This window comes from Panicum virgatum, chromosome 6K (assembly GCF_016808335.1).
Source record: "Panicum virgatum strain AP13 chromosome 6K, P.virgatum_v5, whole genome shotgun sequence".
In the NCBI taxonomy this organism is placed as follows: domain Eukaryota; kingdom Viridiplantae; phylum Streptophyta; class Magnoliopsida; order Poales; family Poaceae; genus Panicum; species Panicum virgatum.
In genome coordinates this window covers 44,842,598-44,869,641 of record NC_053141.1, presented here as the reverse complement: position 1 = coordinate 44,869,641, position 27,044 = coordinate 44,842,598, and the positions used below count along the sequence as shown (strand labels likewise).

Here is a 27,044-nt window from a genome sequence, read left to right as displayed (position 1 = left end):
GGGCAAACATTAAAATTTTTTAGAACATTTTCTTGAACCTAGAATATGTTTTCTATTTCAGCAACAAAAAAAAAATTGTGATGTTGCCAGTCACACACGTGCTGTGACCGCTAGTATTTGCCTTAAGATTCTACGGAATTTCTAACCTTTTCCACTAGGAAAAGGCCACCGCACCGCTCGGCCCATGTTGCAAATGCGGCTTGGGCCAGATTGGAGAGCCAGGCAGGTCGTGGCCTGAAGGACCCAAGCCTCGTCCTGCATGCATCCTGGCTGAATCTAAAGATAAGGTTAGTACTCGGTAGCACACTCATATTTACTCGATATCCAATCTCGATTGAATTTGGCGTTTGATTTTTGTTTTTATCAAATTTGGAAATAAGTGAACTAGATTTAAGGTAATTCTTGTTTATTCCCTCCATTTTTATTTACAAGTCGTGTATTAGATTTGTCCTAAGTTAAAATTAGCTACCTTTAACCAAATCTACAGAGAAATATAACAACAATTATACTTCTCAACATATGCACTATCAACATATATTTCATAGTAAATTCAATAAAATAAATTTGGTTTTGTAAATATTATTATTTTTCTATAAATTCGGTCAAAGTTGGACAAATTTGACTTAGGACAAACCTAATATGACTTGTAAATAAAAATAGAGGAAGTATGTATAATCCTGCTTTTGAGATGTAAGGACTTCTTTTCAACTTATTGAAAAGCTAAGATTTTCATTTGTACCTGAATCATGAAGAGAAATTGAGCACCTATGTTATATGTTAATCAAGTGATCTTTAGCCGAGGAAAAATAGATAACTTTGACCAAATATATATATATATATATATATATATATATATATATAGAAAAATATAGAAACAATTATACTGCTCAACATATGAACTATCAACATATATTTTATAGTGGATTTAATAAAAATAAATTTAGTAATTTGGTTAAAGTCGGATAAGTTTGACTTAAGACAAACCTAATATGGTATGTAAATAAAACTAGATATGTATTGATATTATTATTAGAAGTATCTCCAGGTTACTTAGGCTAATAATAAGACTGATAAACAAGTGATGCATACCAAAGAATGTAGGGCAATCTTATTACATGTAGTGCCAAAGAATGTGTTTGGTAGTTCTACATATTAATTTATTTACAACCTGTAAATTGAGCCGATACCATTTATTTACATGTATTGTCTTTGTTTTGCCCTCCTTCTAATAAGCATTTTGCTTGAACACATTGTTTTAAAAATCTTGTTTATAAGATTTTACTAAATTGTCGAAACATAAGTGCGTGCCACACATGTGTCTGCTAATTATCAAAAAGGAAAAAAGGAAAAAATTCTCAATTTGCCCAACAAGTTCCACCACACCAGCGCGAAATCGTCTGCTTCTCCGCCGCCATCCGCCTCCTCTCTCTCCAACAAAACCCCCGCGGCCTCGCCGCAGCCCGCTCGATCCCGGATTCCGATACCTCTCGCCGTCTTGTGGTAAGCTCTCCCCGGGCATTTCTCTCTTCCCACCGTTTGTTCTGGCAGCGTCGATGGTTCTGGTTCTTGAATCCGCGGCGCCGTTCTTGATCCTCACCGGAGTTTCGTGCAATTTCCGTGTTTCGCTGGTGGGGTTTTCTTCTCTGCTTCTTCGCCTCTCGGCTATCTTGGTCCCATCCCTATTCCGTGCGGCTCTTGATCCTCGTCAGAATGGTTGCAATCTGGGTGTTCTTCGTGCCACGATGGTTTTGCTTTGGTTCTTGACTTCTTGAATCCGCGGCCCCGTACTTCACCCTCGCCTTTTGGTTTCCAGCTTTGCTGATGGGTTTTTCTTCTCTGATTCTTAGTCTTTCGGTTCCTTGGTCTAATCTCCTAGTCCGTACGGTTCTTGATCCTTGGCAGAATGGTTGCAATTTCAGTTGGCTTTGATTATTTTTTGCCCCTCTGGTTCTCGGCCCTTTTGTATTCCCCTGTTCCTTCCGGCCCATGATCCTGCCGTAGCGTTCGATTTCTCTCCGTCTTCTTGGATTTTCCCCTGTTTCCCCTTCTTTTTGGCTTTATTGGGACATCCGCATTCGTAGGGTTCTTGGTTGCTTCGTGGTTTCGGGTTTAACGGATTCGTCATTCATCCGACTCTTCTTTATTGTGGTTCCGTTGTTCCAGGCGTGATGGGGGACACGAGGCCGAGGGCGTGGGAGGCGGGCGAGAGCTCGCGGGATGCCAAGACTCCGCGGCTGGACTTGCTGGCTTCGGCGGCGTTGGGGCAGAACGATCTGTCGGGCTGGGACGAATGGCCGGAGGTGACCGGCGACAATGATCGGTGCGATCACGTCCCCACTGACAGTGCTCACAAGGAGATTCTGGATTCATCTCTGCTATCCGATGACGCAGGGAAGTGTGCGGATTGCCAGCGCGAGGAGGAGCCTGGTAAATGCCGGCCTGTGAATAGCCGAATCTTGGTGTGCCTGGGATGCGGCCGGCAATCCTGCGGGGATTCAGAGAATTATCTCCCATATGGGCATGCTCAGGATCACGCCAAGCATGAGCAGCATTGGGTTGCTGCGATGTTCGCTGATCCACAAGCTGGATTCTGCTTCAAGTGTGGAACTGAAGTGTCTGTGTATCCAGAGCCGGATGAAATGTCAGGCGAAATTCAGGCAGGTGGTCATGCGTTTGGATTTGATGCGCACTCCGGTCCTGTCAATGGATTACTGAATATCGGGTACACATGGCAAGGCCATGAGTTCGGATCAGCTAATGTGCAAGGCTATGCTATCAGAGGGATACCGAATCGCGGGAGCACCTGCTACGTGAATGCAATAGTGCAGTGCCTCCTTGTGCTTGATAAGCTGCGGGCAAGGATGTTAGGACCGGATGCTCCGCCAGGTCAACTTGGACTAGCACTGATGGAGCTTTTTGTGGAGACATGTGTGGAAGATGCTGTGGTAGGCATGCTGAACCCAGATAAACTCTTGAGAAGGGTACGCTTGCATACTGACAGGTTCGAAGCCTATAGAATGCACGACAGCCATGAACTGCTTGACTCCTTGCGTAGTGCTTTGCATAGCGAGGAAAATGAAATTGAGACTCCTAACAGGCAAAGCGGTGCTGGTACAGTAATTGATTCCATTTTCAGGGGTGAAATCTCTTATACACGGTCCTGCATTTGTTGTGGATCTAGTCTGGTTTTACGCGATCAGTTCTGTGAGCTCTCACTGCCCCTGCCATCAAAGGAGCATCCATCCAGAAGTGCTGCAGCACCACAAACAAGCGAGTCTCTCAAATCTGAACCAAAGAAAGCTGCTGCACAACTAATTCCAGCAAATGAGAAGAGTACCTCGGAAAAAATCCAAGAAGTTGCCAAAAGCGGTGATTCTCATATTCTTGGTTCAGAATTGAAAGATGTCGTCGTGGAGAAAACACCTGAGCCTTTGGAAGTTGGTGAGTTTATGCACTCCTGCAGCACCCATTCAAAAGTCCTGAGTGTTTTTGGGGATGTCCTAGTTTCCTAGACTGCACCATTGTCTCCTACACTGTTTTCGGTTTGGTTTCCTGTCTCTGAAACCAAACTTACCCTGTAACCAACCCTGAAACCAATATTAGTACGTGCTCAGGCACGGTCGCGAAAATTTAGAGGGCCCTTTACCCACATCGACTGAAGAATGAAGAAACCTTCAGGATGTTCAGCAGTATTAACGTTGCTCTAGTGTAGTAGTTAAAACCGCCATAGAATGTACTTGCTTTTTGAAACAACTAACTTCACTAGAAATGGTTGTTTAACTTGTGTGTGGGAACTTCAAAAGAAGGCTGCTTCAAATGTGGAGGATAAAGATCCTAAAAAATATGTAGAGGATGACAACTGTTTGTTGCATGATGCTATTTCCAGTACAATTAAGTATTATATCCTTGGTTATGCAGATTCTTGTGAAGCGCAATGTATCTGGCAAAGCAAGGATGTTCTACAGGATCCTTTGGAGACTGTGGAGGATAAAGTCTCATGTTCTGAACTTTCACGAGGGATCATTGAAGCGCCACCAAAATCTGTTAGTTTTGTTCCGCAGAGCTTGTCTAGTGTCAAAGTTGAGCAAGTGATTGAGATGACAGCAGATTCCCACAGTCCAGAAGATATGGTTCCACTTCCACTTATTGCTCCACTAAGTGAAAACGGTGCACCAATGGCATTAGGCAGTTCTGTAGATCAAAATGGAAATGCTGATCCTGGCGATCTATTGAATCAGCTGGAAGTTAGTATACAAGCCAAGGAGAACACTTACACAGGACAATTAACTGCAGAACACAAAGGAAATGCTCGGAGTAGAGATGCTGTACATGATAAGGTGGTAGGGGTTAGCAATATTGTACCATCAATTGAGGACTGTCTATCACTGTTTTTTAAAGAACAGGTAGTAACACGGAATTGTGATGATTGTCCCAAGGTTATTGAGGAGCCAAGTACCAACCAAAGCGAAAATGGTGGGCAGATGATGGCAAGTACCACTGATAGCACAGCAGTTGATGGGAATCTGACTGAACAGTCAGACAGGTTAACATGCCAAATTGGGCAATCTATTGAGCCTTCGTCAGTAGAATGCAAATCTTCTTCAAGTAGGCAACCAGATGATTCTGATGCAAAGAGTGAAATTATACAAACAGAAGAAGCTGTTACAGAAAGAATAAGTTCTGGGATGAGTTATGGTGATAAAGAAATTGAATGTCATGAAGGTATTCAAGAAGCTGTAAGTAGTTGCCTTCCAGCTGAGAAACAGACCGATCTGTTGAGCTCTGAGCATAGTCAAAATCTTAGCACGCCAAATCAGGACAAGAGTAAGCGAGTCGGGGTGGATCTTAGTGCAAGCCAGTTAGGAGATAGCCAAAACGAACAGAAAGAGAGGAGTGGATGTGCTATTGAAACACCTTGTATTACCAAGCTGCCATCTGTATTAACTCTTCATCTTAAGAGGTACATCAAGTGTGGCAATGCCCATCATAAAAATGAAGCACATGTGAGCTATAAGGAGTACCTTGATGTACAGCGATTCATGGACCCCAGGTACTTATAGTTCTTTCATGGTAATATCTAATACTTCTATGCAGTTCTAACTAGTGCCTGTTTTGCTGACTGAATTACTTTTATTTATCAATTTATTTATAGCCTAGTTTGTTGCTTCTATCTTGAAGAATACACAATATTCTCCAAAATAGCCTTTAGAGCGCATGGAATTGTTGGTTAAAGAGTTATTTAGAGACTCCATATTCAAGTGGTGTTCTCATTTGTGATCATGTGGACATTGATGGATAAGTCTTTGTACTCTGGTCTTTGTGGGGCTGCAGGGACAGCATCTTGGACTGCCTTTGGGAGGCAGGACAATAGTCAGTTAGCATCTAGGACAGTCCTTGTGGACAGTAGCATGGTGATCTTGCTGCCCCATCTAGGACAACAGCAGTTAGCATCTTAGACTAGCTTTTAGACTAGAATCTTAAACTAGCATCCTGGCTGCCCAGCCAGCTATAAATATGTATCCCCAGCCCCTTGGGTTGGTATGGCTTTGAGTTTGTGAATATGAGAAAACCAGAAAATTGCCCCAAGTTCATTGTCATCCTCTCAGCTCAATGAGAGTTAGAATTGAGCTTCTAACATCTGGTATCCGAGCCGTACTTTCCTGTAGGTTAGACATCTCCTGCTCTTCTCCCTCCCAAGCAGCAGTTCAGCCACCAACAGCAGCAACTAGCGCAGCAGCTAGCGCAGCAGCACCTGCTGCACCCTCTGCTCTACCTTCCTCACCCGAGCAGACGAGCAGCAGCTCGTCTGAGGCTGCGTCTTCTCCACGCAGCAGCCCCTTGGAGGCGCGCCATGTCCGACGCACCGTCTCAGCGCTCGGTCGCCTCGAGCGCACGGCGTCAGCGACATGCCGAGCTCGCCGCGGCTGAGGAGCGCAGGCGAGCGACGGCACAAGCCGCTGCAGCCCGCCACACCGGCACCGGCTCTTCTCCACGCAGTGGCGCGGGCGGCCAGGGCAGAGGTGGAAGCAGAGGAGGCGGAGGATGCAGCGCGTGCGGCGGAGGTCGAGGTTGAGACCTTACGCGGCAGCCTCAGCGGCTCCATCGCCGGCGACGCCACCGCCGACGAGGACCTTGAGGAGTTGGAGAGGGAGAGAGCGCGGGAGCGGACCGCGCGGTGGGCAGCAGCCCACCCGGCGGCGGCGGCCTGGATGGCGGCGTGCCCGACGGGGCGCCCGGCAACGGTCCAGGGGCCCGCGCGCCCGGCGGCGGCCTGGACGGCGGCGCGCCCGGCGGCTCGCCCGGCGACGGTCTAGGGGTCCGCGCGCCCGGCGACGGTCCAGGGGGCCGAGCACCCGGCGGCGCGGAGGGCGGAGGCGGCGCCCCTGGCGGCGGCCGCCCCCTTGGCGGCGGCACGCAGGGTGGTGGCGGCGCTCCTGGCTGGGGTGCGCGTGGCGGCGCCCCCGGCTACCACGGCCTCCAGGCGGTGGTCAGGGACGTCGGTCCCGGCGGTGGGTGGCCCCCCCTCACCAAGACCAACTACGTCGAGTGGGCCGCGGTCATGGAGGTGAAGCTCCAGGTGCGGCATATGTGGGAGGCAGTCCGGTACGGCGACATCGACTACGATGAGGATCGACGGGCGCTGGATGCTCTCATCGCAGCAGCCCCGCCCGAGATGCAGTTCACGCTTTCCAAGAAGCGAACTGCCAAGGAGACCTGGGACTCCATCGCTGCGGCACGTATCGGCAGCGACCGCGCCCGCAAGACCACTCTCCAGGCACTTCGCAAGGAGTGGGAGAACCTGGCCTTCAAACCAGGTGAGGATGTTGATAACTTCGCCCTCCGTCTCAACACTCTGCTGCAGAAGGTGGTGCAGTTCGGCGACGACACCTACGACGAGGAGAGAGCCGTCGAGAAGCTCTTCCGCTGTGTCCCCGAGAGGTACAGGCAGACCGCTCGCTCGATCGAGTCTCTGCTGGACCTCTCCACCATGACGATCGAGGAGGCGATAGGTCGCCTCAAGGTCGTCGACAGCGACGAGCCACAGCCTCCCTCGGGAGGCATCTCCATCGGTGGGAAGCTCCACCTCACTCAGGAGCAGTGTGAGGCTCGGCGCGGTGACAGGAGGAGGGGGGAGCCCTCTTCCTCGACTGGTGGCCGCAAGCGCGGCAAGCCGCGAAAGGGGCGCGGAGGTGCCCAACCGAGGCACGAGGGCGCGCCGAGGGTGGCGCCCGCGGAGATGCTCAGGGCGGCGCCGCTGACAGGCCAAGGCGGCACGAGACGCCGCCTGCCACAACTGTGGCAGGCCCGGCCACTGGGCCAGGGACTGCCCGCAGCGGAGGCGTGGGGGCCAAGCCCACGTCGCGGAAGCCCAGCCGGATGACGAGCTGGCTCTGTTCCTACTCCACGGGGACACGGAGCCGCATCCGGCGGCACCGCCTGTCACCGCTCTACTCCACCTCGACGAGCCGCGTGCTCGAGTTCTCCTCGGCAATGGCTCCGACGACGACAGGGTCGATGGCTGGTACCTCGACTCCGGCGCCACGCACCACATGACCGGGCGGCGGGAGTTCTTCTCCGACCTGGACGTCGACATAGGTGGCTCCGTCAGGTTCGGGGACTCCTCCGCCGTGGAGATCAAGGGCGTGGACTCCGTGATCTTCACCGCCAAGTCCGGAGAGCACCGGATGCTCACCGGAGTGTAACACCCCGTGTGTTATTTACCTTAATTAGGATTAATTGGGAGTTTAACTTGATCATTAGTGCTAATCGGGTACAGTTTATGGGTCCAGATATTTCTTTCTGAAGTCTCCCGAACCGGCCAGCATGTTCCGTGTTCAAGTCGTCCACGGCGTCGTCTCCTCCTCGCGCAGACGAGAGCCGAGCAGAGCTACTGCTGTGCCGGCCATCCCCGGTCGCGCCCCCCTCCAGTTCTTTCCGCGGGTGCCTCCCCAACCTCATCCTCCACCTCCACCGCGCAGCAGCAGGTCCGGCCGTGCTCTACCCCGACCGGAATCGGCCATCTGCGGGCCGCTAGAGCTGCTGCTCCGCCCCCAACATCAAGCTCCTTCCTCCGGCCATTCCCCGCCGGATTCGAGGCCTTGGTAAGCACCCCCATACCCTCCTATACCAGCCCCAACTCGCGCCCTTCCTTTTCCCCGCCGGAACAGAGCTCCTCACGAGCTCCCGAGGTGGCAGCAATGGCTGTTTGGGGCTGACCCTATTCCACCCCTTCTCCCGTGCTTGGAGTCACCAAAAAGGAACCCCCTGACTCTCCTCTCTCTCCCCATGCCTTTAGCTTCAAGAATGGAGGCCGGGAGTGCCATCCCCAGGGAGCTCAGTGAGCACGAGCTCACTGTAATGGCGACCAGGGACCTCGTGCAGCAATTAGAGTAAGTCCAGGGGGTTTTCTGCAATGTCATAGACTCATAGGAATAGTATTTTAGGGACCAAATCGCTTGAAACTTTGAAAATCCGTAGAAAATAGTAGGAAAATGCTAAAAATGCAAAACCAATTTTGTTAGATTCATATTTTTATGCTCTATAAGATAGAACCAAGAAATGTGTTGTTTGACAAATTTTTGGGTGCATTTTTAATTATGCTAGATAAATGCTTTTTAGCTTGTTTAATGCATAAATGGAGTTAGGAGCATGAGAAAAATGTAAAACCAGTTGGGTTAGTTTTGTTTTGGCAGGTAGAACTTAGGAAAAATATTTAATCTGCTATTTGTTTAATGTTTTTATGATGTTTTGATTTAATCATGAATAATGCTTGTTTACGCTTGTCTTTTTAATATCTGCAGTTTTGGAAGTCGAAAAATTATGAAATTTATGCAGTAGTGTACTCTTGTCATGCTTAGTTCGCTGTAAAAATTTCATGTCCAAAAGATATGCGCATGTGTGTAAATCTGTTTTTGTTCAGTTGGTCTTGTTTAGGCTAAAATAAATGCTTTATGTTAGCAATAAATGTTGGTAAATTGTTTTTACACTCTTTATCAGTATCTTATCATGCTAATTAATTTGTGCTATCAGATCCTTGCTGCATGTCAAGTTGTCGCCCTTGTTTGGTTCCTAGATATAGTTGTTCTCTTGTGTGTTGCTAAGAGGTGATTTTTCCTACATGTTAATTTCAGTAGATAATTCTTGTTTCCTGGGTAATCATGCTAACCATGCTAGAACCAGTTTGTTGCTTGTTTTTATGTACTTTGCTTGTGTTTGCTGGTTAGTAAATAAAGTCCAGAGCTTACTTCTTTTTGGTCTAGGTTTATGCTTAGTCTTCCTAATCAAGTTAATCACACTTCTTGTAGGAAACACTTCAGGCTAAAATACTTGAATGAACTCTTATGTTGCAGCACCAAATCTTTTGCCTTTTGAGTTTGTTTGTTGTGTTACTCGATAAATGATTGCCCAGTCATGTCTTTCCTTTAATTGCATTGCATTTGCATCGTTGCATATCATATAGGTACGCTAGATGTACGACGCGTGGAGCTAAAGGATAAAGTCGGAGCCGAACCCGAAGATGATGTTTGGTTGACATATCCAGAAGATGGATGGATGGATCCCAATGTGCACGACCGAAGGCAGGTGCTCGTCAAGCGAGTGTCATCTAACCAACACTAACTAATTCAGTGTTAATCCCAGGCAAGCCCCGGAGCATAACCCTTAACTTCAGTATTCAATGTTTATTTATATAATTATGGTGCATTTACGTTCTAGGAGTTGATTGGAACCGTAGATGCATGATCCCTAGGTTTCCTCAGTTACTCCACTAGTGTGCAGGTCGTTAGTATTGCAATGCTTAATTAGAGCTCGGTAGAAGTCGAGTGATTCCTGTCACTCGCGAGCTATAGGTCCTGGTTACTTATGGAAAAGTGGTTTGAGAAGGAATCTGTGAGGAAAGAAAAATGGAGACCGGGCGGAGAGGAATTGGATTATGGATATGGAATGTTTGGAAAGTGGACCTCCGCCTGTGTCGATTGAGGACCGTTCCGTTGTTGGCAGTGCTGATCGAGGATTGAACAGTACTAACCACATACCGGAAGTAGGAGGTAGTCGAAACCGGTAAGCTGTGTACCACCTTACAGCGGTGATTTGAATTCCGCCATGCTACGCTGGGCGTGGGAGTTGGCGGGTGTTGGATAGGATGCCGCCTCCGGGTTCTCCGGGAGTTCACTGCGAGGGGCCCATCACCTGGGTTTTAGCAGGCGTAGTTCAGATGCCGTGGTAATGTGGAAAAAGTTGACGCGCGTGGCCCGACAGGGCTTGCATGTGTCGTGTGAGTTAGGTCCACCTTGCAAGGTTAAATCGGATCGATTCGCCGTGACTCGCGGTTATGAGAGCCTTGATCTCTTTGTCACATCGTAGTAAGAAAATGGAATGAAAGAGGAATGGAAAAGATTGGTTTGTGAGTTACTGAAGAATAATCTGCTCCACCATGTGTGCTCTAGATGTTTAGGCGAATTTAGTTAATACTCGCTGTACTAAATGGAGCTAAAATATTGAAAGTAAGGATTCACTCCTAGCAGCATTTCAGCAAAAGAACTCCAGAGCCAAAAAGCCTGGCATGTCTAGATAATGGGCTAAGTATACCCAACGTCGGGTAAGCCTTGCTGAGTATTAGTATACTCAGGGTTTGTTGTCACCCTGTTTTCAGGTAACTACTGCTGGCTGGAGCTAACCAGGATTCACATCGGTGGGCTCGATGTGACGTCCTCACGTCATCGTAGTAATCGTTGTTTTCCTAAACTATACTTCTATTTATTTTCCGCTGCATTTTGAACTCTGATATTTTGCGTAATCTGGTTTGTAAAACTCCGCTTTGTAAATTAAATTTGAGAACTTTTATCTGCGTGTAATCATCTGTGCTCGTCTTCGTGCGAGACTTCCAGTGTTTTCGATCCTTAACCCAACAGGCTGCCGGATTACACCGTTTTAAGTGCGTGTTTACTTGATTAACACTTAAGATGATAGTTAGCGCACTTAAGCCGGTTTAATTTGGGCGGTTCTGTCACAGCTTGTATCAGAGCCGAAACGCACTGGGGATGATTACTTGTATGCTTAATTAAGTTTAAAACTAACTTTTTGGCTTGTAAATTGTTCGGTTTCGAAAGTTTGACGCTAGTTGCGCTAAGGAATAAGATAGATAGCTCGTATGCCCTATCTAGGTTTTATTAGCTATGGTGGCATCTATATATCTATTTTATTCCAGCACTTCCAGCTCTTTACTTTCTGTTAAAAGTTATTTTCTTGCACAACTGTTATTCTGTAACGACGCACCTACGCTGAGGTAAGCAAGGTGAGTGTTCTGATAGTCCTTAGAATAGCCCACGTGTTTCATACGTGCGCGGGTCCCGTATGTTGAGCATACGAGGAGGTGACAAGGCTCAATTCAAACGAGCCTGTCGCTATCTGCCGCCTGATATGGAGTGCGGATTTCATGCCGTGTGATTGTGATCACGGCCATTTCGTAAGGCAATGTTACGAGATGTAAACCTGTCATGCGATTGGCCATGACCGTGACCCTTGGGACACGTCTACCCTTGGATGTCCCGTAAGGCGAGTGTACGGGAAGTGAATACGTTGTTATGACGTATGCAGCGCTGCCCATTCAGCGTCGAACGTCTGGGTGCCATCTCTATAGTGGATGGTAATGTATGTGTGAATATGTGGAAAACTGCATATGCGTTACCCGTGTGGCGTAGGACACATGGGGGCCGTTCGTGTGTGCTGGCACGAAGGGTCCAGAAATGGATATTTATATCTATCTCTGTGTTCTTTTGCAGGAAACTAACCACGTTAAGCGCGTTATAAAATCATTGATCGTAGGAACGACTAGTCTATATATAGGGAGAGAACGTAATTGTGCCACCGATTGTCCTCGTATACCATATTTTGGTACTTGTTTGGGTGAGAAACGCTAGAACGTGCATGCATCTTGGCATAATCGTGAGTTTGATTGATTGTCATGCTTGTCGCGTCGTTTGCTAAAATATGATGCTTTTACCTTAAGGTTCACCTAGATTTTGTGTTGTTAGTAGTGAGACCTATACAATCTGCTAGTCTGACCCTGGTTGAGAAGATCTTTCTCAGCGGCTTTGGATCATGTGAGAACCTTTCCAGTAGATCTTAGCTTGTCATTCAAGTCAACCTCTTGATTCATGTCTTGGACCAATTCCAACAAAACCACTATTACTTTTCATGGCAAAGCCTTGAATTTGCCAACAAAGTCTTTCAATCCATCGTTCAATGATCGGCCTATCATTGATTTCGTAATCTATATTGTTGGCTATTTTGATTCTAACACCGGAACTTTGTACATTCCATTCTTGCTCAGTAGTTTTGGATAAATTAAAAAAAGTTTATGACAAAATAACTTTTTGAATACAGTCATTGCAACAATCATGCATCACGTCATTGGTCAGTGCATGGTGTTGCATCATCGTCGAGAATCCATAGATTGACTAACGGGAATGCGTTCGAGTGTAACATCGTGGGTTGTCTTGGATTCCCTCTAACCTATCTTGACTCTTCTGGCCTGTTGGGTTGCTACTCTTGTTTTCTCTTGTGGTGGTGTTTAGTTGCATGACCCTGATGCTGCGACGGAACCTAGGGCCTCATGTGTGTTGCAGCCACATGATGGAGCCACTAGGAGCGCGCTGGTGTCTCGGTATATGTGACATACCTCACCTCAATCCATTCTTATGCAACCCTTACTAGTGTCCTAACTTCTAATACTTACTCAAGGGTATGGGGTTAACGCGAGTTTAGTCACGAGGGAACAGTCATAAGACGCGTGTTGCATTGTGTGCATCGCAAACTCACGTGTGTATGCATCATATTTTATGCATCTCATACATGCATACATCAAGAGCATCATCATTTTTGCATCATGGTGTATGCATCATTGGGCCAGCATCATGGCAAATGCATCGTGTCATATGCACCATTTCATCCATCATTTTATTGCACTGGCATTGCAATCATCCATCTCTAGGGTGCATCATTATCATGGCTATCGAGCATTTGCACTCTGAGTTGGAATATATTTTGTCATTATTCCTTGATTGCATCGGCATAAATGGGCATGTTTTGCAACTAGTATCGTGCAACTCATTCAAATAATATAATTCTGAGCAAGGATGTTCCGAAATTTCCATTTAAACCCATCTTCCGTGCTATCCTCACTTGTTCTCCCAAGCCTTGTGCTGAATCTCACCGACATCCGCTTTCCTCATGTGATGATTTTATCATTGTGAAAACTGACCACTTTGTCTCATCTGCATACCTTGTTTGGTTAACTTTTCCTTCGAATCTGAAAACCTGGCATGACTTAATTCTCCATTCTAGTTGAAGAGCCGTGTAAGAATCGAGTTTGGTGCTTTCTTAAAAACGATCATCGTCATCAGGAGGCGTCCTTGGCTGCATGCAAAGAGGAAGTTCCTTTCGCCTTAGTGGCAAAATCCTAGATCTGGAATGCGTTCGTAATCTTTTGAGTTCCATAAATGACCCTGATCAAGTTTGGAGCTAAAAAAATCCTATATTCAGTGCTAGTTACGGTTATTGTGCTGCAAAAATCTAGTATCTATGCATCGTGTAGACCTTTTGTTGACTCGTCAACCCAGTCAAGTTTTCTCAAATACTCGTCTATATCTGTAGTAGACTCATGTGACTGCTGGTCAAATTCTACCAAACAATCATGGTTCAACCTCTCTATCGCTTATTCTAAAGAGGATCGGGTGCAAGATTAATCTCTTTTTATGTCTTGGCCTTAGAATCTTTTCCTCGTAAATCGTGTCTTTACTTTATCAGCTAGGTCTTTGGATGGTATATCAGTTTGTTTTGTACCCTGCTTGTTTCATCCCTAATTTCCTCATATCTGTAAATGTTTATCGGCCTTAATCTCATATTGGTGCTCCATCGGACAGAATCTCATGTTGCTCGTTAATCAAGTAATCTCGTTGATGGACGCAATCTGTATGTGAAGCTTAAACAAGAGTTTTATTTTCCTGCAGTCTGTGGCAACTAATCTTTGTTGTTCTCATGTTATGCCTCCATTTTTTTTATCACTTCTTTGCTACCCCTCATTCTCATAATGCTCATCCATGCATGCTTCATCTGTGCAACAAGGGAATTCTCATCAGTGGTATCCTCAGTAATGGTGTAATGATTAAGGAGTGATGGCGCCGCAATGAAACCAAGAGCCTACTCTGAGAAATTGACACATGCTTGTACTGCTCGACACACGCTGGTGTTGAGATTGCTAATCATGATCCCTTATACAACTATGTTGGTGTGCTATATCCTCGTGGCCATTCCCTGCATCTATCGTTCGTAGTTCTACCTGGAGGTCTCTATATCGGACCGAAGTCTAGTGAGTCTCTCTTCCGAAGTTACGAAGGGGATGATCTTTGAAAGAACTACTACTGGACGAAAATGATAGAAGACTACAAGAAGTGGTAGATAAAGGACCTTGTTTGATCTGCCGAGATGATCAAGCAACAGATGCCATAACTGTTGGAACGAGAGGGCATAAAATCGTGGGAGATATCGTGTTTCTTATGTCTTGCTTCTTAAACTTTTTCTAAGTTCTCAGTCTTTATCTGCAAAGGATCATATCGTCAACATCGGTCTTCTCTGATGTGATTGTTTCCTGCCACTTTAGGTGGTTGATCTGTTCCTTTATCCTTGGAAGTCTTTCGTTCTGAATCTCGGGACGAGATTCTTTTAAGGGGGTAGGGTTGTAACACCCCGTGTGTTATTTACCTTAATTAGGATTAATTGGGAGTTTAACTTGATCATTAGTGCTAATCGGGTACAGTTTATGGGTCCAGATATTTCTTTCCGAAGTCTCCCGAACCGGCCAGCATGTTCCGTGTTCAAGTCGTCCACGGCGTCGTCTCCTCCTCGCGCAGACGAGAGCCGAGCAGAGCTACTGCTGTGCCGGCCATCCCCGGTCGCGCCCCCCTCCAGTTCTTTCCGCGGGTGCCTCCCCAACCTCATCCTCCACCTCCACCGCGCAGCAGCAGGTCCGGCCGTGCTCTACCCCGACCGGAATCGGCCATCTGCGGGCCGCTAGAGCTGCTGCTCCGCCCCCAACATCAAGCTCCTTCCTCCGGCCATTCCCCGCCGGATTCGAGGCCTTGGTAAGCACCCCCATACCCTCCTATACCAGCCCCAACTCGCGCCCTTCCTTTTCCCCGCCGGAACAGAGCTCCTCACGAGCTCCCGAGGTGGCAGCAATGGCTGTTTGGGGCTGACCCTATTCCACCCCTTCTCCCGTGCTTGGAGTCACCAAAAAGGAACCCCCTGACTCTCCTCTCTCTCCCCATGCCTTTAGCTTCAAGAATGGAGGCCGGGAGTGCCATCCCCAGGGAGCTCAGTGAGCACGAGCTCACTGTAATGGCGACCAGGGACCTCGTGCAGCAATTAGAGTAAGTCCAGGGGGTTTTCTGCAATGTCATAGACTCATAGGAATAGTATTTTAGGGACCAAATCGCTTGAAACTTTGAAAATCCGTAGAAAATAGTAGGAAAATGCTAAAAATGCAAAACCAATTTTGTTAGATTCATATTTTTATGCTCTATAAGATAGAACCAAGAAATGTGTTGTTTGACAAATTTTTGGGTGCATTTTTAATTATGCTAGATAAATGCTTTTTAGCTTGTTTAATGCATAAATGGAGTTAGGAGCATGAGAAAAATGTAAAACCAGTTGGGTTAGTTTTGTTTTGGCAGGTAGAACTTAGGAAAAATATTTAATCTGCTATTTGTTTAATGTTTTTATGATGTTTTGATTTAATCATGAATAATGCTTGTTTACGCTTGTCTTTTTAATATCTGCAGTTTTGGAAGTCGAAAAATTATGAAATTTATGCAGTAGTGTACTCTTGTCATGCTTAGTTCGCTGTAAAAATTTCATGTCCAAAAGATATGCGCATGTGTGTAAATCTGTTTTTGTTCAGTTGGTCTTGTTTAGGCTAAAATAAATGCTTTATGTTAGCAATAAATGTTGGTAAATTGTTTTTACACTCTTTATCAGTATCTTATCATGCTAATTAATTTGTGCTATCAGATCCTTGCTGCATGTCAAGTTGTCGCCCTTGTTTGGTTCCTAGATATAGTTGTTCTCTTGTGTGTTGCTAAGAGGTGATTTTTCCTACATGTTAATTTCAGTAGATAATTCTTGTTTCCTGGGTAATCATGCTAACCATGCTAGAACCAGTTTGTTGCTTGTTTTTATGTACTTTGCTTGTGTTTGCTGGTTAGTAAATAAAGTCCAGAGCTTACTTCTTTTTGGTCTAGGTTTATGCTTAGTCTTCCTAATCAAGTTAATCACACTTCTTGTAGGAAACACTTCAGGCTAAAATACTTGAATGAACTCTTATGTTGCAGCACCAAATCTTTTGCCTTTTGAGTTTGTTTGTTGTGTTACTCGATAAATGATTGCCCAGTCATGTCTTTCCTTTAATTGCATTGCATTTGCATCGTTGCATATCATATAGGTACGCTAGATGTACGACGCGTGGAGCTAAAGGATAAAGTCAGAGCCGAACCCGAAGATGATGTTTGGTTGACATATCCAGAAGATGGATGGATGGATCCCGATGTGCACGACCGAAGGCAGGTGCTCGTCAAGCGAGTGTCATCTAACCAACACTAACTAATTCAGTGTTAATCCCAGGCAAGCCCCGGAGCATAACCCTTAACTTCAGTATTCAATGTTTATTTATATAATTATGGTGCATTTACGTTCTAGGAGTTGATTGGAACCGTAGATGCATGATCCCTAGGTTTCCTCAGTTACTCCACTAGTGTGCAGGTCGTTAGTATTGCAATGCTTAATTAGAGCTCGGTAGAAGTCGAGTGATTCCTGTCACTCGCGAGCTATAGGTCCTGGTTACTTATGGAAAAGTGGTTTGAGAAGGAATCTGTGAGGAAAGAAAAATGGAGACCGGGCGGAGAGGAATTGGATTATGGATATGGAATGTTTGGAAAGTGGACCTCCGCCTGTGTCGATTGAGGACCGTTCCGTTGTTGGCAGTGCTGATCGAGGATTGAACAGTACTAACCACATACCGGAAGTAGGAGGTAGTCGAAACCGGTAAGCTGTGTACCACCTTACAGCGGTGATTTGAATTCCGCCATGCTACGCTGGGCGTGGGAGTTGGCGGGTGTTGGATAGGATGCCGCCTCCGGGTTCTCCGGGAGTTCACTGCGAGGGGCCCATCACCTGGGTTTTAGCAGGCGTAGTTCAGATGCCGTGGTAATGTGGAAAAAGTTGACGCGCGTGGCCCGACAGGGCTTGCATGTGTCGTGTGAGTTAGGTCCACCTTGCAAGGTTAAATCGGATCGATTCGCCGTGACTCGCGGTTATGAGAGCCTTGATCTCTTTGTCACATCGTAGTAAGAAAATGGAATGAAAGAGGAATGGAAAAGATTGGTTTGTGAGTTACTGAAGAATAATCTGCTCCACCATGTGTGCTCTAGATGTTTAGGCGAATTTAGTTAATACTCGCTGTACTAAATGGAGCTAAAATATTGAAAGTAAGGATTCACTCCTAGCAGCATTTCAGCAAAAGAACTCCAGAGCCAAAAAGCCTGGCATGTCTAGATAATGGGCTAAGTATACCCAACGTCGGGTAAGCCTTGCTGAGTATTAGTATACTCAGGGTTTGTTGTCACCCTGTTTTCAGGTAACTACTGCTGGCTGGAGCTAACCAGGATTCACATCGGTGGGCTCGATGTGACGTCCTCACGTCATCGTAGTAATCGTTGTTTTCCTAAACTATACTTCTATTTATTTTCCGCTGCATTTTGAACTCTGATATTTTGCGTAATCTGGTTTGTAAAACTCCGCTTTGTAAATTAAATTTGAGAACTTTTATCTGCGTGTAATCATCTGTGCTCGTCTTCGTGCGAGACTTCCAGTGTTTTCGATCCTTAACCCAACAGGCTGCCGGATTACACCGTTTTAAGTGCGTGTTTACTTGATTAACACTTAAGATGATAGTTAGCGCACTTAAGCCGGTTTAATTTGGGCGGTTCTGTCACACGGAGTCTACTACATCCCGGCGCTGCGGAACTCCATCATCAGCCTTGGGCAGCTCGATGAGAGCGGCTCCCGCGTGGTGATCGACAGCGGGGTCCTCCGCATCTGGGACCACCGTCGCCAGCTTCTCGCCAGGGTGGTTCGAGGGAAGAACCGCCTCTACATCCTCCATGTCGGGGTGGCCCAGCCTCTTTGTCTTGCAGCTCGCAGGGACGACGAGGCATGGCAGTGGCACGAGCGCTTTGGGCACCTCCACTTTGAGGCCCTGAAGCGGCTCGGCGCCAAGGAGATGGTGCGAGGCCTCCCGTGCCTCGACCACGTGGAGCAGCTCTGCGACGTCTGCGTGCTGACGAAGCAGAGGCGGCACTCCTTCCCCCAGCAGGCGAGCTTCCGAGCCAAGGAGCGGCTCGAGCTCGTACACGGGGACTTGTGTGGCCCGGTGACACCGGTCACACCAGGAGGACGACGCTACTTCCTGCTACTCGTCGACGACCTCTCCCGCTTCATGTGGGTGATGATCCTCGGCAGCAAGGGAGAGGCTGCGGACGCCATCAGGCGTGCTCAGGCTGCTACGGAGGCGGAGAGCGGCCGCAAGTTGCGCGTGCTGCGCACCGACAACGGCGGCGAGTTCAAGGCGGCCGAGTTCACGGCGTACTGCGCGTTTGAGGGCATCCAGCGCCACTATTCTGCGCCGTACAGCCCGCAGCAGAATGGCGTCGTCGAGCGGCGCAACCAGACGGTGGTGGGGATGGCCCGGGCCCTCCTCAAGCAGAGGGACATGCCGGCCGTCTTCTGGGGAGAGGCGGTGGTGACGGCCGTCTACATCCTCAACCGCTCGCCCACCAAGGCGCTCGACGGCATGACGCCGTATGAGGCTTGGCATGGGCGTAAGCCGGCGGTCTCCCACCTGCGGGTCTTCGGCTGCCTCGCGTTCGCCAAAAAGCTTGGCCACATCGGCAAGCTCGACGACAGGAGCACTCCGGGAATGTTCATCGGCTACGCGGAGGGTTCGAAGGCCTACCGCATTCTCGACCCGGAGACACAGCGTGTGCGCACGGCGCGCGACGTTGTGTTCGACGAAGGGCGAGGATGGGCGTGGGACAAGGCGGTGGACGACGGCTCGGTTCCGACGTACGACGACTTCACCGTCGAGTACGTCCACTTCGAGGGAGCCGGGGGAGTAGGCAGCTCTCTTTCGCCGAGCGTGCCTACCCCGGTCCCCGAACCTCCACCGACTCCGGCGCCCGCCACACCGGCGGCACCACGCTCTTTAGCTACGACTCCGGCTGCGCCGAGTTCCTCGGCTGCACCACCACAGCCGGCGACGCCGCGCACTCCAGCACTGACAGCCACTCCTTCGGGCACGCCTACTACAGCACCTGCTCATACTGAGCACAGCCCAGTGGAGTTCGCTACTCCGCTCTCTCACGATGAGCGCATCGACGCGTACCACGACGGTGAGCCACTGCGGTACCGTACGATGGAGGACCTTCTCGCCGATCAGCCGGTGCCGAGACTGGTGCCTCACGACTTGGAGGCGCAGTTGCACCTCGCGTGCGACGACGGCGAGCCTCGGTCTTTCGCAGAGGCCGAGGGACACGCGGCATGGCGTGCCGCGATGCAGTCGGAGATGGACGCGGTTGAGAAGAACCGCACTTGGGAGCTTGCTGATCTCCCTCGTGGTCACCGCGCGATCACCCTTAAGTGGGTGTTCAAGCTGAAGAGGGATGAGGCCGGCACCGTCTTCAAGCACAAGGCTCGCCTGGTGGCACGAGGTTTCGTGCAGCAGGAGGGAGTCGACTTCGACGATGCCTTCGCTCCCGTGGCACGGATGGAGTCCGTGCGACTTCTCCTTGCGCTGGCTGCCCAGGAGGGCTGGCGCGTCCATCACATGGACGTCAAGTCGGCGTTTCTCAACGGCGACTTGAAGGAGGAGGTCTACGTGCACCAGCCGCCGGGGTTTGCGATCCCCGGCAAGGAGGGTAAGGTGCTACGTCTGCGCAAGGCCCTCTATGGCTTGCGGCAGGCCCCGAGGGCGTGGAACGCCAAGCTGGACTCCACGCTCAAGGGGATGGGCTTCGAGCAAAGCCCGCACGAGGCGGCCATCTACCGGCGGGGCAATGGAGGCAATGCCCTGCTGGTGGGTGTCTACGTCGACGACTTGGTGATCACCGGCACCAAGGATGAGGAGGTGGTGGCATTCAAGGAGGAGATGAAGGCCACCTTTCAGATGAGCGACCTGGGGCCTCTCTCCTTCTACCTAGGGATCGAGGTGCACCAGGACGACTCCGGGATCACACTTCAACAGACCGCCTACGCCAAGCGCGTCGTCGAGCTCGCCGGGCTCACCGACTGCAACCCAGCTCTCACTCCGATGGAGGAGAGGCTAAAGCTGAGCCGTGACAGCACGACAGAGGAGGTGGACGCTACTCAGTACCGGCGCCTTGTGGGGAGCCTCCGCTACCTCACCCACACACGGCCAGACTTGGCGTTCACCGTCGGCTACGTTAGTCGGTTCATGCAGCGACCGACGACGGAGCACCAGCAGGCCGTGAAGAGGATCATCCGCTATGTTGCGGGGACTCTCGACCACGGCCTCCACTACCTGAGGTGCCCTGGAGCGGCACACTTCGTCGGGTACAGCGACAGCGACCACGCCGGCGACATCGACACCAGCAAGAGCACGAGCGGGATCCTCTTCTTCCTCGGCGAGTGCCTCGTTAGCTGGCAGTCGGTCAAGCAGAAGGTGGTGGCCTTGTCCAGCTGCGAGGCCGAGTACATAGCGGCCTCCACCGCGTCGACTCAGGCGCTCTGGCTCGCTCGACTGCTTGGTGATCTACTCGGCAGAGACATTGGAGCAGTGGAGCTCAGGGTGGACAGCAAGTCCGCTCTGGCCTTGGCGAAGAACCCGTTTTCCACGAACGGAGCAAGCACATTCGGGTGAAGTATCACTTCATCCGAGGCTGCTTGGAGGAAGGAAGCATCAAGGCGAGCTACATCAACACCAAGGATCAGCTTGCGGATCTGCTCACCAAGCCCCATGGGAGGATCAAGTTCCTTGAGCTTTGCTCCAGGACTGGGATGGTCCAACCTTCCCACAAGACGACGCACAAGACTTAGGGAGAGAATGATGGATAAGTCTTTGTACTCTGGTCTTTGTGGGGCTCTGTACTTGTGGGGCTGCAGCACCTTTCCTGCTGCATTGTTGTCCCTAGAGGACAGCATCTTGGACTGCCTTTGGGAGGCAAGACAATAGTCAGTTAGCATCTAGGACAGTCCTTGTGGACAGTAGCATGGTGGTCTTGCTGCCCCATCTAGGACAGCAGCAGTTAGCATCTTAGACTAGCTTTTAGACTAGCATCCTGGCTGCCCAGCCAGCTATAAATATGTATCCCCAGCCCCTTGGGTTGGTATGGCTTTGAGTTTGTGAATATGAGAAAACCAGAAAATTGCCCCAAGTTCATTGTCATCCTCTCAGCTCAATGAGAGTTAGAATTGAGCTTCTAACAGACATGCAGTATCCGTATACTGTGTACACACTAGTTTTTGACTTTCCAATTCAACTACTAGAGTTTATAAACAAGCATGTACCCTAGATAATGAAAATGAATGGTATTTAGAGCATGCTCGTTTCCTCAAAACTTGGATAACTTCCCCCTTTTTGAACTGTGTGAATGCAATTGAACAAATGCCACCTGTGACATATCCAGAAAGGAGTATTTGTCCACAAATGCCACCTCTAGAAATGTTGAAAAGCTATGTTATGTTTCATTTGTGGTTAGTGAGAAAGGGAATTAGATGTCGACGCAAATGGTCCTATGTTTCCAACTAATTGCTGGTCCAGCTCGACAAAAAAAAATTTGACTTGTCACTAGAATCCTATGATATCTGCCTGTCATAATCTTGTCTTAGATCAAAAACTGCTTTAGTGAATAAATTGCAATGGAATTTGCATGTACAATAGTACAGGTTATATTCACATATGCATTGAACGGGCAGGTTATCTTCTACAAACCCCATTCATATTAGCAGTGTATCACGTATGTGTTGATATTAAAAATAAATATATGCAAGTTAAAAAATATAATTATCATATCTTAGAGCTCATTATTACTGTGTTAGAGGTTACCTCTTAAATCCATAGCCTAGTAGCCTTTTTATTTGTTGAAACGTTTGATATTTGGTAGAATTCTGGTGATGATATTTCAAAGATCGATGGATATACATAAACCTAGTATTCTTTAATGGGCTTCTTAATATTTGTTTTAGTTGATTATTTTTGTTAAATGTTAGTTACTTGAGAGGGGTCATATGGGTGTTTATTTGTAGTGATTGCTTGTGATCAATTTTCGATTTTTAGGATATATGATCAAGAATGGCATACCGTTGTTGATACTGTTATTAATTTCTTTTCTCTAATATTCAGCTCCGTGGACAAAGATAAATCTTTGTATCAGCTAGCTGGTGTAGTGGAGCACTGTGGACCGTCCATGAATGCCGGACACTATGTTGCTTACGTAAGAGCAAGGAGGCTTGGAAATCATGAACAGCAGAGCACCTGCTCTTCCTCATGGTTTTGTGCGGACGATGGTCACATCAGATATGTCACTCTAGAAGATGTTCTCAAGCGTGAGGCATACATTCTTTTCTATGAGAAGATGGAAGGCTAAGACATGGCTAGCGTAAGATCTGACACACCTCATCAAATAACAGTCGCGAAAACATGCAGATGAATGAGATTAGCTTGCCTGCTTTGATTGGCAATGATTCAGTTAGTCAGTTAGTGTACATGTTAGGCTCTGATCAAGTCCATTTTTGTTGTAGGAGGTCAAACTGACTGAAACTTGTACGCAGTTAGAGTTTTTTGGCTGATCTGGTCAGGCTGATTCATATCCCATTACCGCTGCCTGTTAGTGGGATCAGACTATGAATGGAAAGGAACATATGGCATTGATCTGATTGGTGAATTGATCGTACTGGTCTTGTAAGAGGTTGTGTGGGGTGGTGGTACTGTTACATGATAATGGTTTACAATAATGGAAAGTTTAGGAGTATTCCTTGATGCGTTGAACTTTGCTATAATTCTAGCTTCGTGCATATTATCTGCAGTATGCTTTACATTGCAGAAATTATACTGGCTTTTTGTTGGTGTCACCTAAATACGATGTTAAACGGTCAATTCTCTGTTCCAGCTGTCTCATCGAAAAGTTTGAACAGGTTGATGACGGAAGGCGACATCATTTCTTTCTTTTGTGAAACACGCTCATTGCAATTTCTACTCGCATGTCTGTACTGTAGATGAGAGTAGCTTAGTTTTGAGTGTGCTCTGTGCTAACATTCTGACTAGAGCAAATTCTTGAGACACCGCTCCATTCCGGGGCTTTGCCTGCCGGCAGGCAAGTCTTTCAGATAGCGACATCGCCATGCAGCACCATAGTTTGCAGGGTTTTTTTTTTGAAAGAATGGTAGTTTGCGACAAAGGAAAACTCGTCAGGCAGGCGGTTTGGTCTTTCCCCTGCTCTTCTGCACGGCGTGGTCGTGGCAAGTGACAACCACTGTTGATGTGCTGGCATAGTGGCATCTGACAAGTGCGACACTACGATGTCGCTGTGCAAACCGTTGGCAAAGCGTGGAGGCCCAGCGTCCAGCGAGCGTTCTCCCAGCTGTGCGTCGCTGATGAGCCGAGGAGGGCGGGAGCCAAAGTTTCGGAGGGAGGAAGCGATCGATGGCGACTCGGAACTTTCCTTTTCTCGCCGATGCGACAATGTCGCTGGAGCTACCTCTCCTTTTTTGTGCGCACGCACCTCTCTTTCCTGAGAAGAAGCAGCGAGAACGATGGAACGCGCGAGCAGCCACACGTCTTTCCCGCTCTTGTGTTGCGCGCCGCAGTCGCTGACAGACCGAACAGCGTGGTTGGCTGGTTGCAGGCTTGCAGCGTTTGGAAGGTTCAGCAGCCGCTGCGCTGCGGTGCCACCAGTGATGGATGGGATGGAACAGAGCTGGCACGCGGCCCAGGATCAGCGGCCCAACCAGCGCGGCCGCAGATCTGGCCTCCCCACTCGATTGCTTGCCATCGCGCGAGCAGTCGCCAACCACACCCTCATCAGACGGCCCACCCAGACCCCGCAGACGACCGAGCCGCGCCGCGCAGGAGCACCGGCGCGGTCGGACCGACGGGCACGGCGCGGCTCCCCCTCCCAGGGTTTTAAAATCCGACCGAACCGGCCTAACCGCCGCCCTCCGGTACCGGTTTACCGGACCGGTTAGGCCGGTAACCGGTGGAAACCGGTTGAATTCAAATCTAAATTCAAATAAATTCAAAAACTCCTATGCAACCGGTTCCGACCGGTTTGACCGGTTTACCGGCCGGTTTTACCGGTTTACTGGTCGGTTTGACCGGTTTGAAATTCAAAAGCTCCCGTGCAACCGGTTTACCGGCCGGTTTGACCGGTTTACCGACCGGTTTGACCGGTTTACCGGCCGGTTTGACCAGTTTACCGGCCGGTTTGATCGGTGGGCCTTCATGGGCCGGCCCATTTTTTTTCTTTTTCTTTTTTGATTTAACTTTAAATTCCCACAAACTGTACTAAATGAATGAATTTTTGAGAAAATTTGACACCATTAGATTCATCACACCTTGAAGTATTTTTATGAATTTTTTAGAAATTTTTCATTTTTTGAATTCAAATTTAAAATTTGAATTTGGACCGGTTGGGTACCGGTCGAAACCGGACCCGGACCGGTTCCCACGGTTAGGTTAACCATGCCCCCTCCCCGACAAACGGCATCCCGTTTCGCCTCTCGGCAGATCCGCACTCCCCCGCGCTGCCGCTCCGCTGATACCGCCCGCCCCCCTCCGTCGCCCACGCCCCCGCCCCCGCCAGCCCAGCCTTTATTACTCCCTGCTCTCCGACCTCGGGAGCGCGAGCGCTGCTGCAAACCTTCCAAGCCGCTGGCCGAACCCACCCAAAAGGCGAAGAGCAGCCACCTTCGCCCCCCAGATCGGCGGATCATCACGCGGCGGCGGCTCACAGCTCCGGCCTCGCCCGCGCGAGATCCGAACGAGACACCCGACGCACGCCTCCCCAGGCGCGCCACGCCCTCCCCCACTTTATTAGCCCACCCGAGAGCGTGCCGCTTGGAATAGGCGGCGCTTCGGTTCGGCTCCTTCCTCCCCCTCTCTCTTCTGCCGTGTCCGGGCTTGCCGAGCGGCGGGCGGGTTGGTTGGCGTCGGGAAGGAGGAGGAGTCGTCGAGGATGGAGGGGCGGGTGATGCGGCGCAGCGTCACGCTGGCGGACCAGCTCGCCGCGGTGGGGCCGCCGCCGGCGGTGGGGGCGGCGGGGTCGTGCAACCTCCGCGACCTGCTCAAGCTCCGCGACGAGGACGACCTCGCGGCGGGGCGCCGGGCGGCGGTCACGCTCGCCTCCGCCATGGCCGCCGAGAGGCAGGCCTCGCTGCCGCCGCCCTCGTCGTCGTCCGCCGCCGCCGCAGCGGCCGCGGCGCGCACCCTCCTCGACATCATCCGGGACGACCAGCAGCCTCCAGCCGCCGCGCCGGGGGCCGACGCCGGCGACCCCGTGCTCGTCCGCCGCGCGGTGTCGCTTCCCGCCCCGAGCACGGCGGCCTCCCCGCCGGCGCCGGCGTTCGCGCCCGCCGAGGCCGTCCCTTCTCCCGCCCCGCCTCCGCCTCCCCGGCCGGCGAGCCAGCCGCCCACGGTGGTGGCGGCGCAAGAGGAGGAGGAGGAGCAGGGGGAGAGGGTCTCCCTGATGGCGCTCCTCGAGCAGACGGACAGGCAGTGGAGCGCCGGCGCGGGCGGCGCGGCCCCGCGCGATGAGGAGTTGGCGGAAGCGGCGGCGCTGGAGCTGGTGGAGGACGACGCCGACGCGGAGCCGGAGGCCGCGGGCAAAGGGGTGGTCGCCGGGTGCTGCTGCGTGTGCATGGCGCGCGCCAAGGGCGCGGCCTTCATCCCCTGCGGCCACACCTTCTGCCGCGCCTGCGCCCGCGAGCTCCTCGCCGGCCGCGGCCGCTGCCCGCTCTGCAACGCCGCCATCGTCGACGTCCTCGACATCTTCTGACCCCGGGCCCCCCTCCCCCACACCCTCCCCCGGCTCGTGCGGCGGCGCTGCCGACACCTCGTCCGGCGAAATGCGCTCGCCGACGGCCGACCGCCTCGGATCGGCCAATCCGGCAACTGAAATAGGATCCAGACATAGATAGATCTCTCTCTCAATCAACTCTCCCCTTCCATGCCCTGTTCTTGTGCTGCTGCTGCGATTGTGTTGTGCTGCTGCTGCGATTTGTGAAAAGATTAGAACATGTTGGCGACTTCAATTAAAGCATCACCTGCTGCAAAATTGCGACTTGCTCCTAAAGATCAGCATTTCCCAAATCCAGAAACCATGCTGGATCAAGCACAGGTTGTTGACTACCCAATCAGTCAGAGTGCGCTGCCGTGGCCGGTTTTGACCTGGGATTAGTAACGCTGCAATTACTCCCCCTGCTGCAGTCCAGCTAGCATACGAGTAGCAAGCACGCACTGTTTGAAGATCTCAAGAAGAGTCTACTCAACTAGACTCCGTAGTCGAGATACCCTGCGCGTCGCGTTTTAAATTAAATTTTGTTACTGCTGCACACCACGCCACAGCGTGAGTCCATTTACTGCGGCTTCGAGCTCAGCTCAGCTCGGCCTCGGCTCCCTGCCTCTCAGTGCTTCTTCCCACTCCATGGACGAGCGCCTGCCTGGGCCTTGTCAAAGTCCAACATTTCAAACAAAGCTCCATTTTTTCCTACGCTTCGAGGTGTCAGATTTGAACATTTCAAGGCCCTGATTGGAGCGCGCGACGTCTCGAGGTATAAGAAAATCCACGGGATAAGATGGAGAGATGGGCTCATACGTCGGCGACGCCGACCGATGGAGCGAACGCACGGCACGTATGTCAACTTTGGAAATGATCCGTTCTCTCCCAGAAAATCTCTATCGGCCGCCGGGGCGTCGGGCG

General features: G+C 50.0%; 2 protein-coding genes and 2 long non-coding RNA genes across 5 annotated transcripts; all 4 read left to right on the top strand.

Moving 5' to 3' along the window:
* Positions 1-2,129: 2,129 nt before the first annotated feature.
* On the top strand, positions 2,130-23,124 carry LOC120712943 (ubiquitin carboxyl-terminal hydrolase 45-like). Of its 2 annotated transcripts, XM_039998882.1 has the most exons (4): positions 2,130-3,441; positions 3,919-5,050; positions 22,472-22,727; positions 22,870-23,116. In XM_039998882.1, exons 1-3 carry the CDS (start codon positions 2,169-2,171, stop codon positions 22,713-22,715), a joined length of 2,649 nt encoding a protein of 882 aa, XP_039854816.1. In that variant the 5' UTR covers positions 2,130-2,168; the 3' UTR covers positions 22,716-22,727; positions 22,870-23,116. The 2 variants fall into 2 exon arrangements, with proteins under 2 accessions (XP_039854816.1, XP_039854815.1); XM_039998881.1 differs by having other exon boundaries at positions 22,472-23,124.
* On the top strand, positions 7,818-9,706 carry LOC120712945. The gene is made up of 3 exons (XR_005691092.1): positions 7,818-8,102; positions 8,297-8,390; positions 9,461-9,706. It is a non-coding gene; the product is annotated as an uncharacterized LOC120712945 (long non-coding RNA).
* On the top strand, positions 11,846-16,744 carry LOC120712944. The gene is made up of 3 exons (XR_005691091.1): positions 11,846-15,140; positions 15,335-15,428; positions 16,499-16,744. It is a non-coding gene; the product is annotated as an uncharacterized LOC120712944 (long non-coding RNA).
* Positions 23,125-24,922: 1,798 nt separating the features above from the next.
* On the top strand, positions 24,923-26,417 carry LOC120712942 (predicted GPI-anchored protein 58). Its single transcript, XM_039998880.1, has one exon. The coding sequence runs from the start codon at positions 25,302-25,304 to the stop codon at positions 26,118-26,120; it is 819 nt and encodes a 272-aa protein (XP_039854814.1). The 5' UTR covers positions 24,923-25,301; the 3' UTR covers positions 26,121-26,417.
* The last annotated feature ends 627 nt before the right edge of the window (positions 26,418-27,044 follow it).

Coding starts and splice junctions, on each gene's coding strand:
- LOC120712942 (XM_039998880.1), top strand. CDS start 25,302: ATGGAGGGGCGGGTGATGCGGCGCAGCGTCACGCTGGCGGACCAGCTC.
- LOC120712943 (XM_039998881.1), top strand. CDS start 2,169: ATGGGGGACACGAGGCCGAGGGCGTGGGAGGCGGGCGAGAGCTCGCGG. Junction 3,442..3,918: donor ACCTGAGCCTTTGGAAGTTG/GTGAGTTTATGC, acceptor TTGGTTATGCAG/ATTCTTGTGAAGCGCAATGT. Junction 5,051..22,471: donor CAGCGATTCATGGACCCCAG/GTACTTATAGTT, acceptor TCTAATATTCAG/CTCCGTGGACAAAGATAAAT.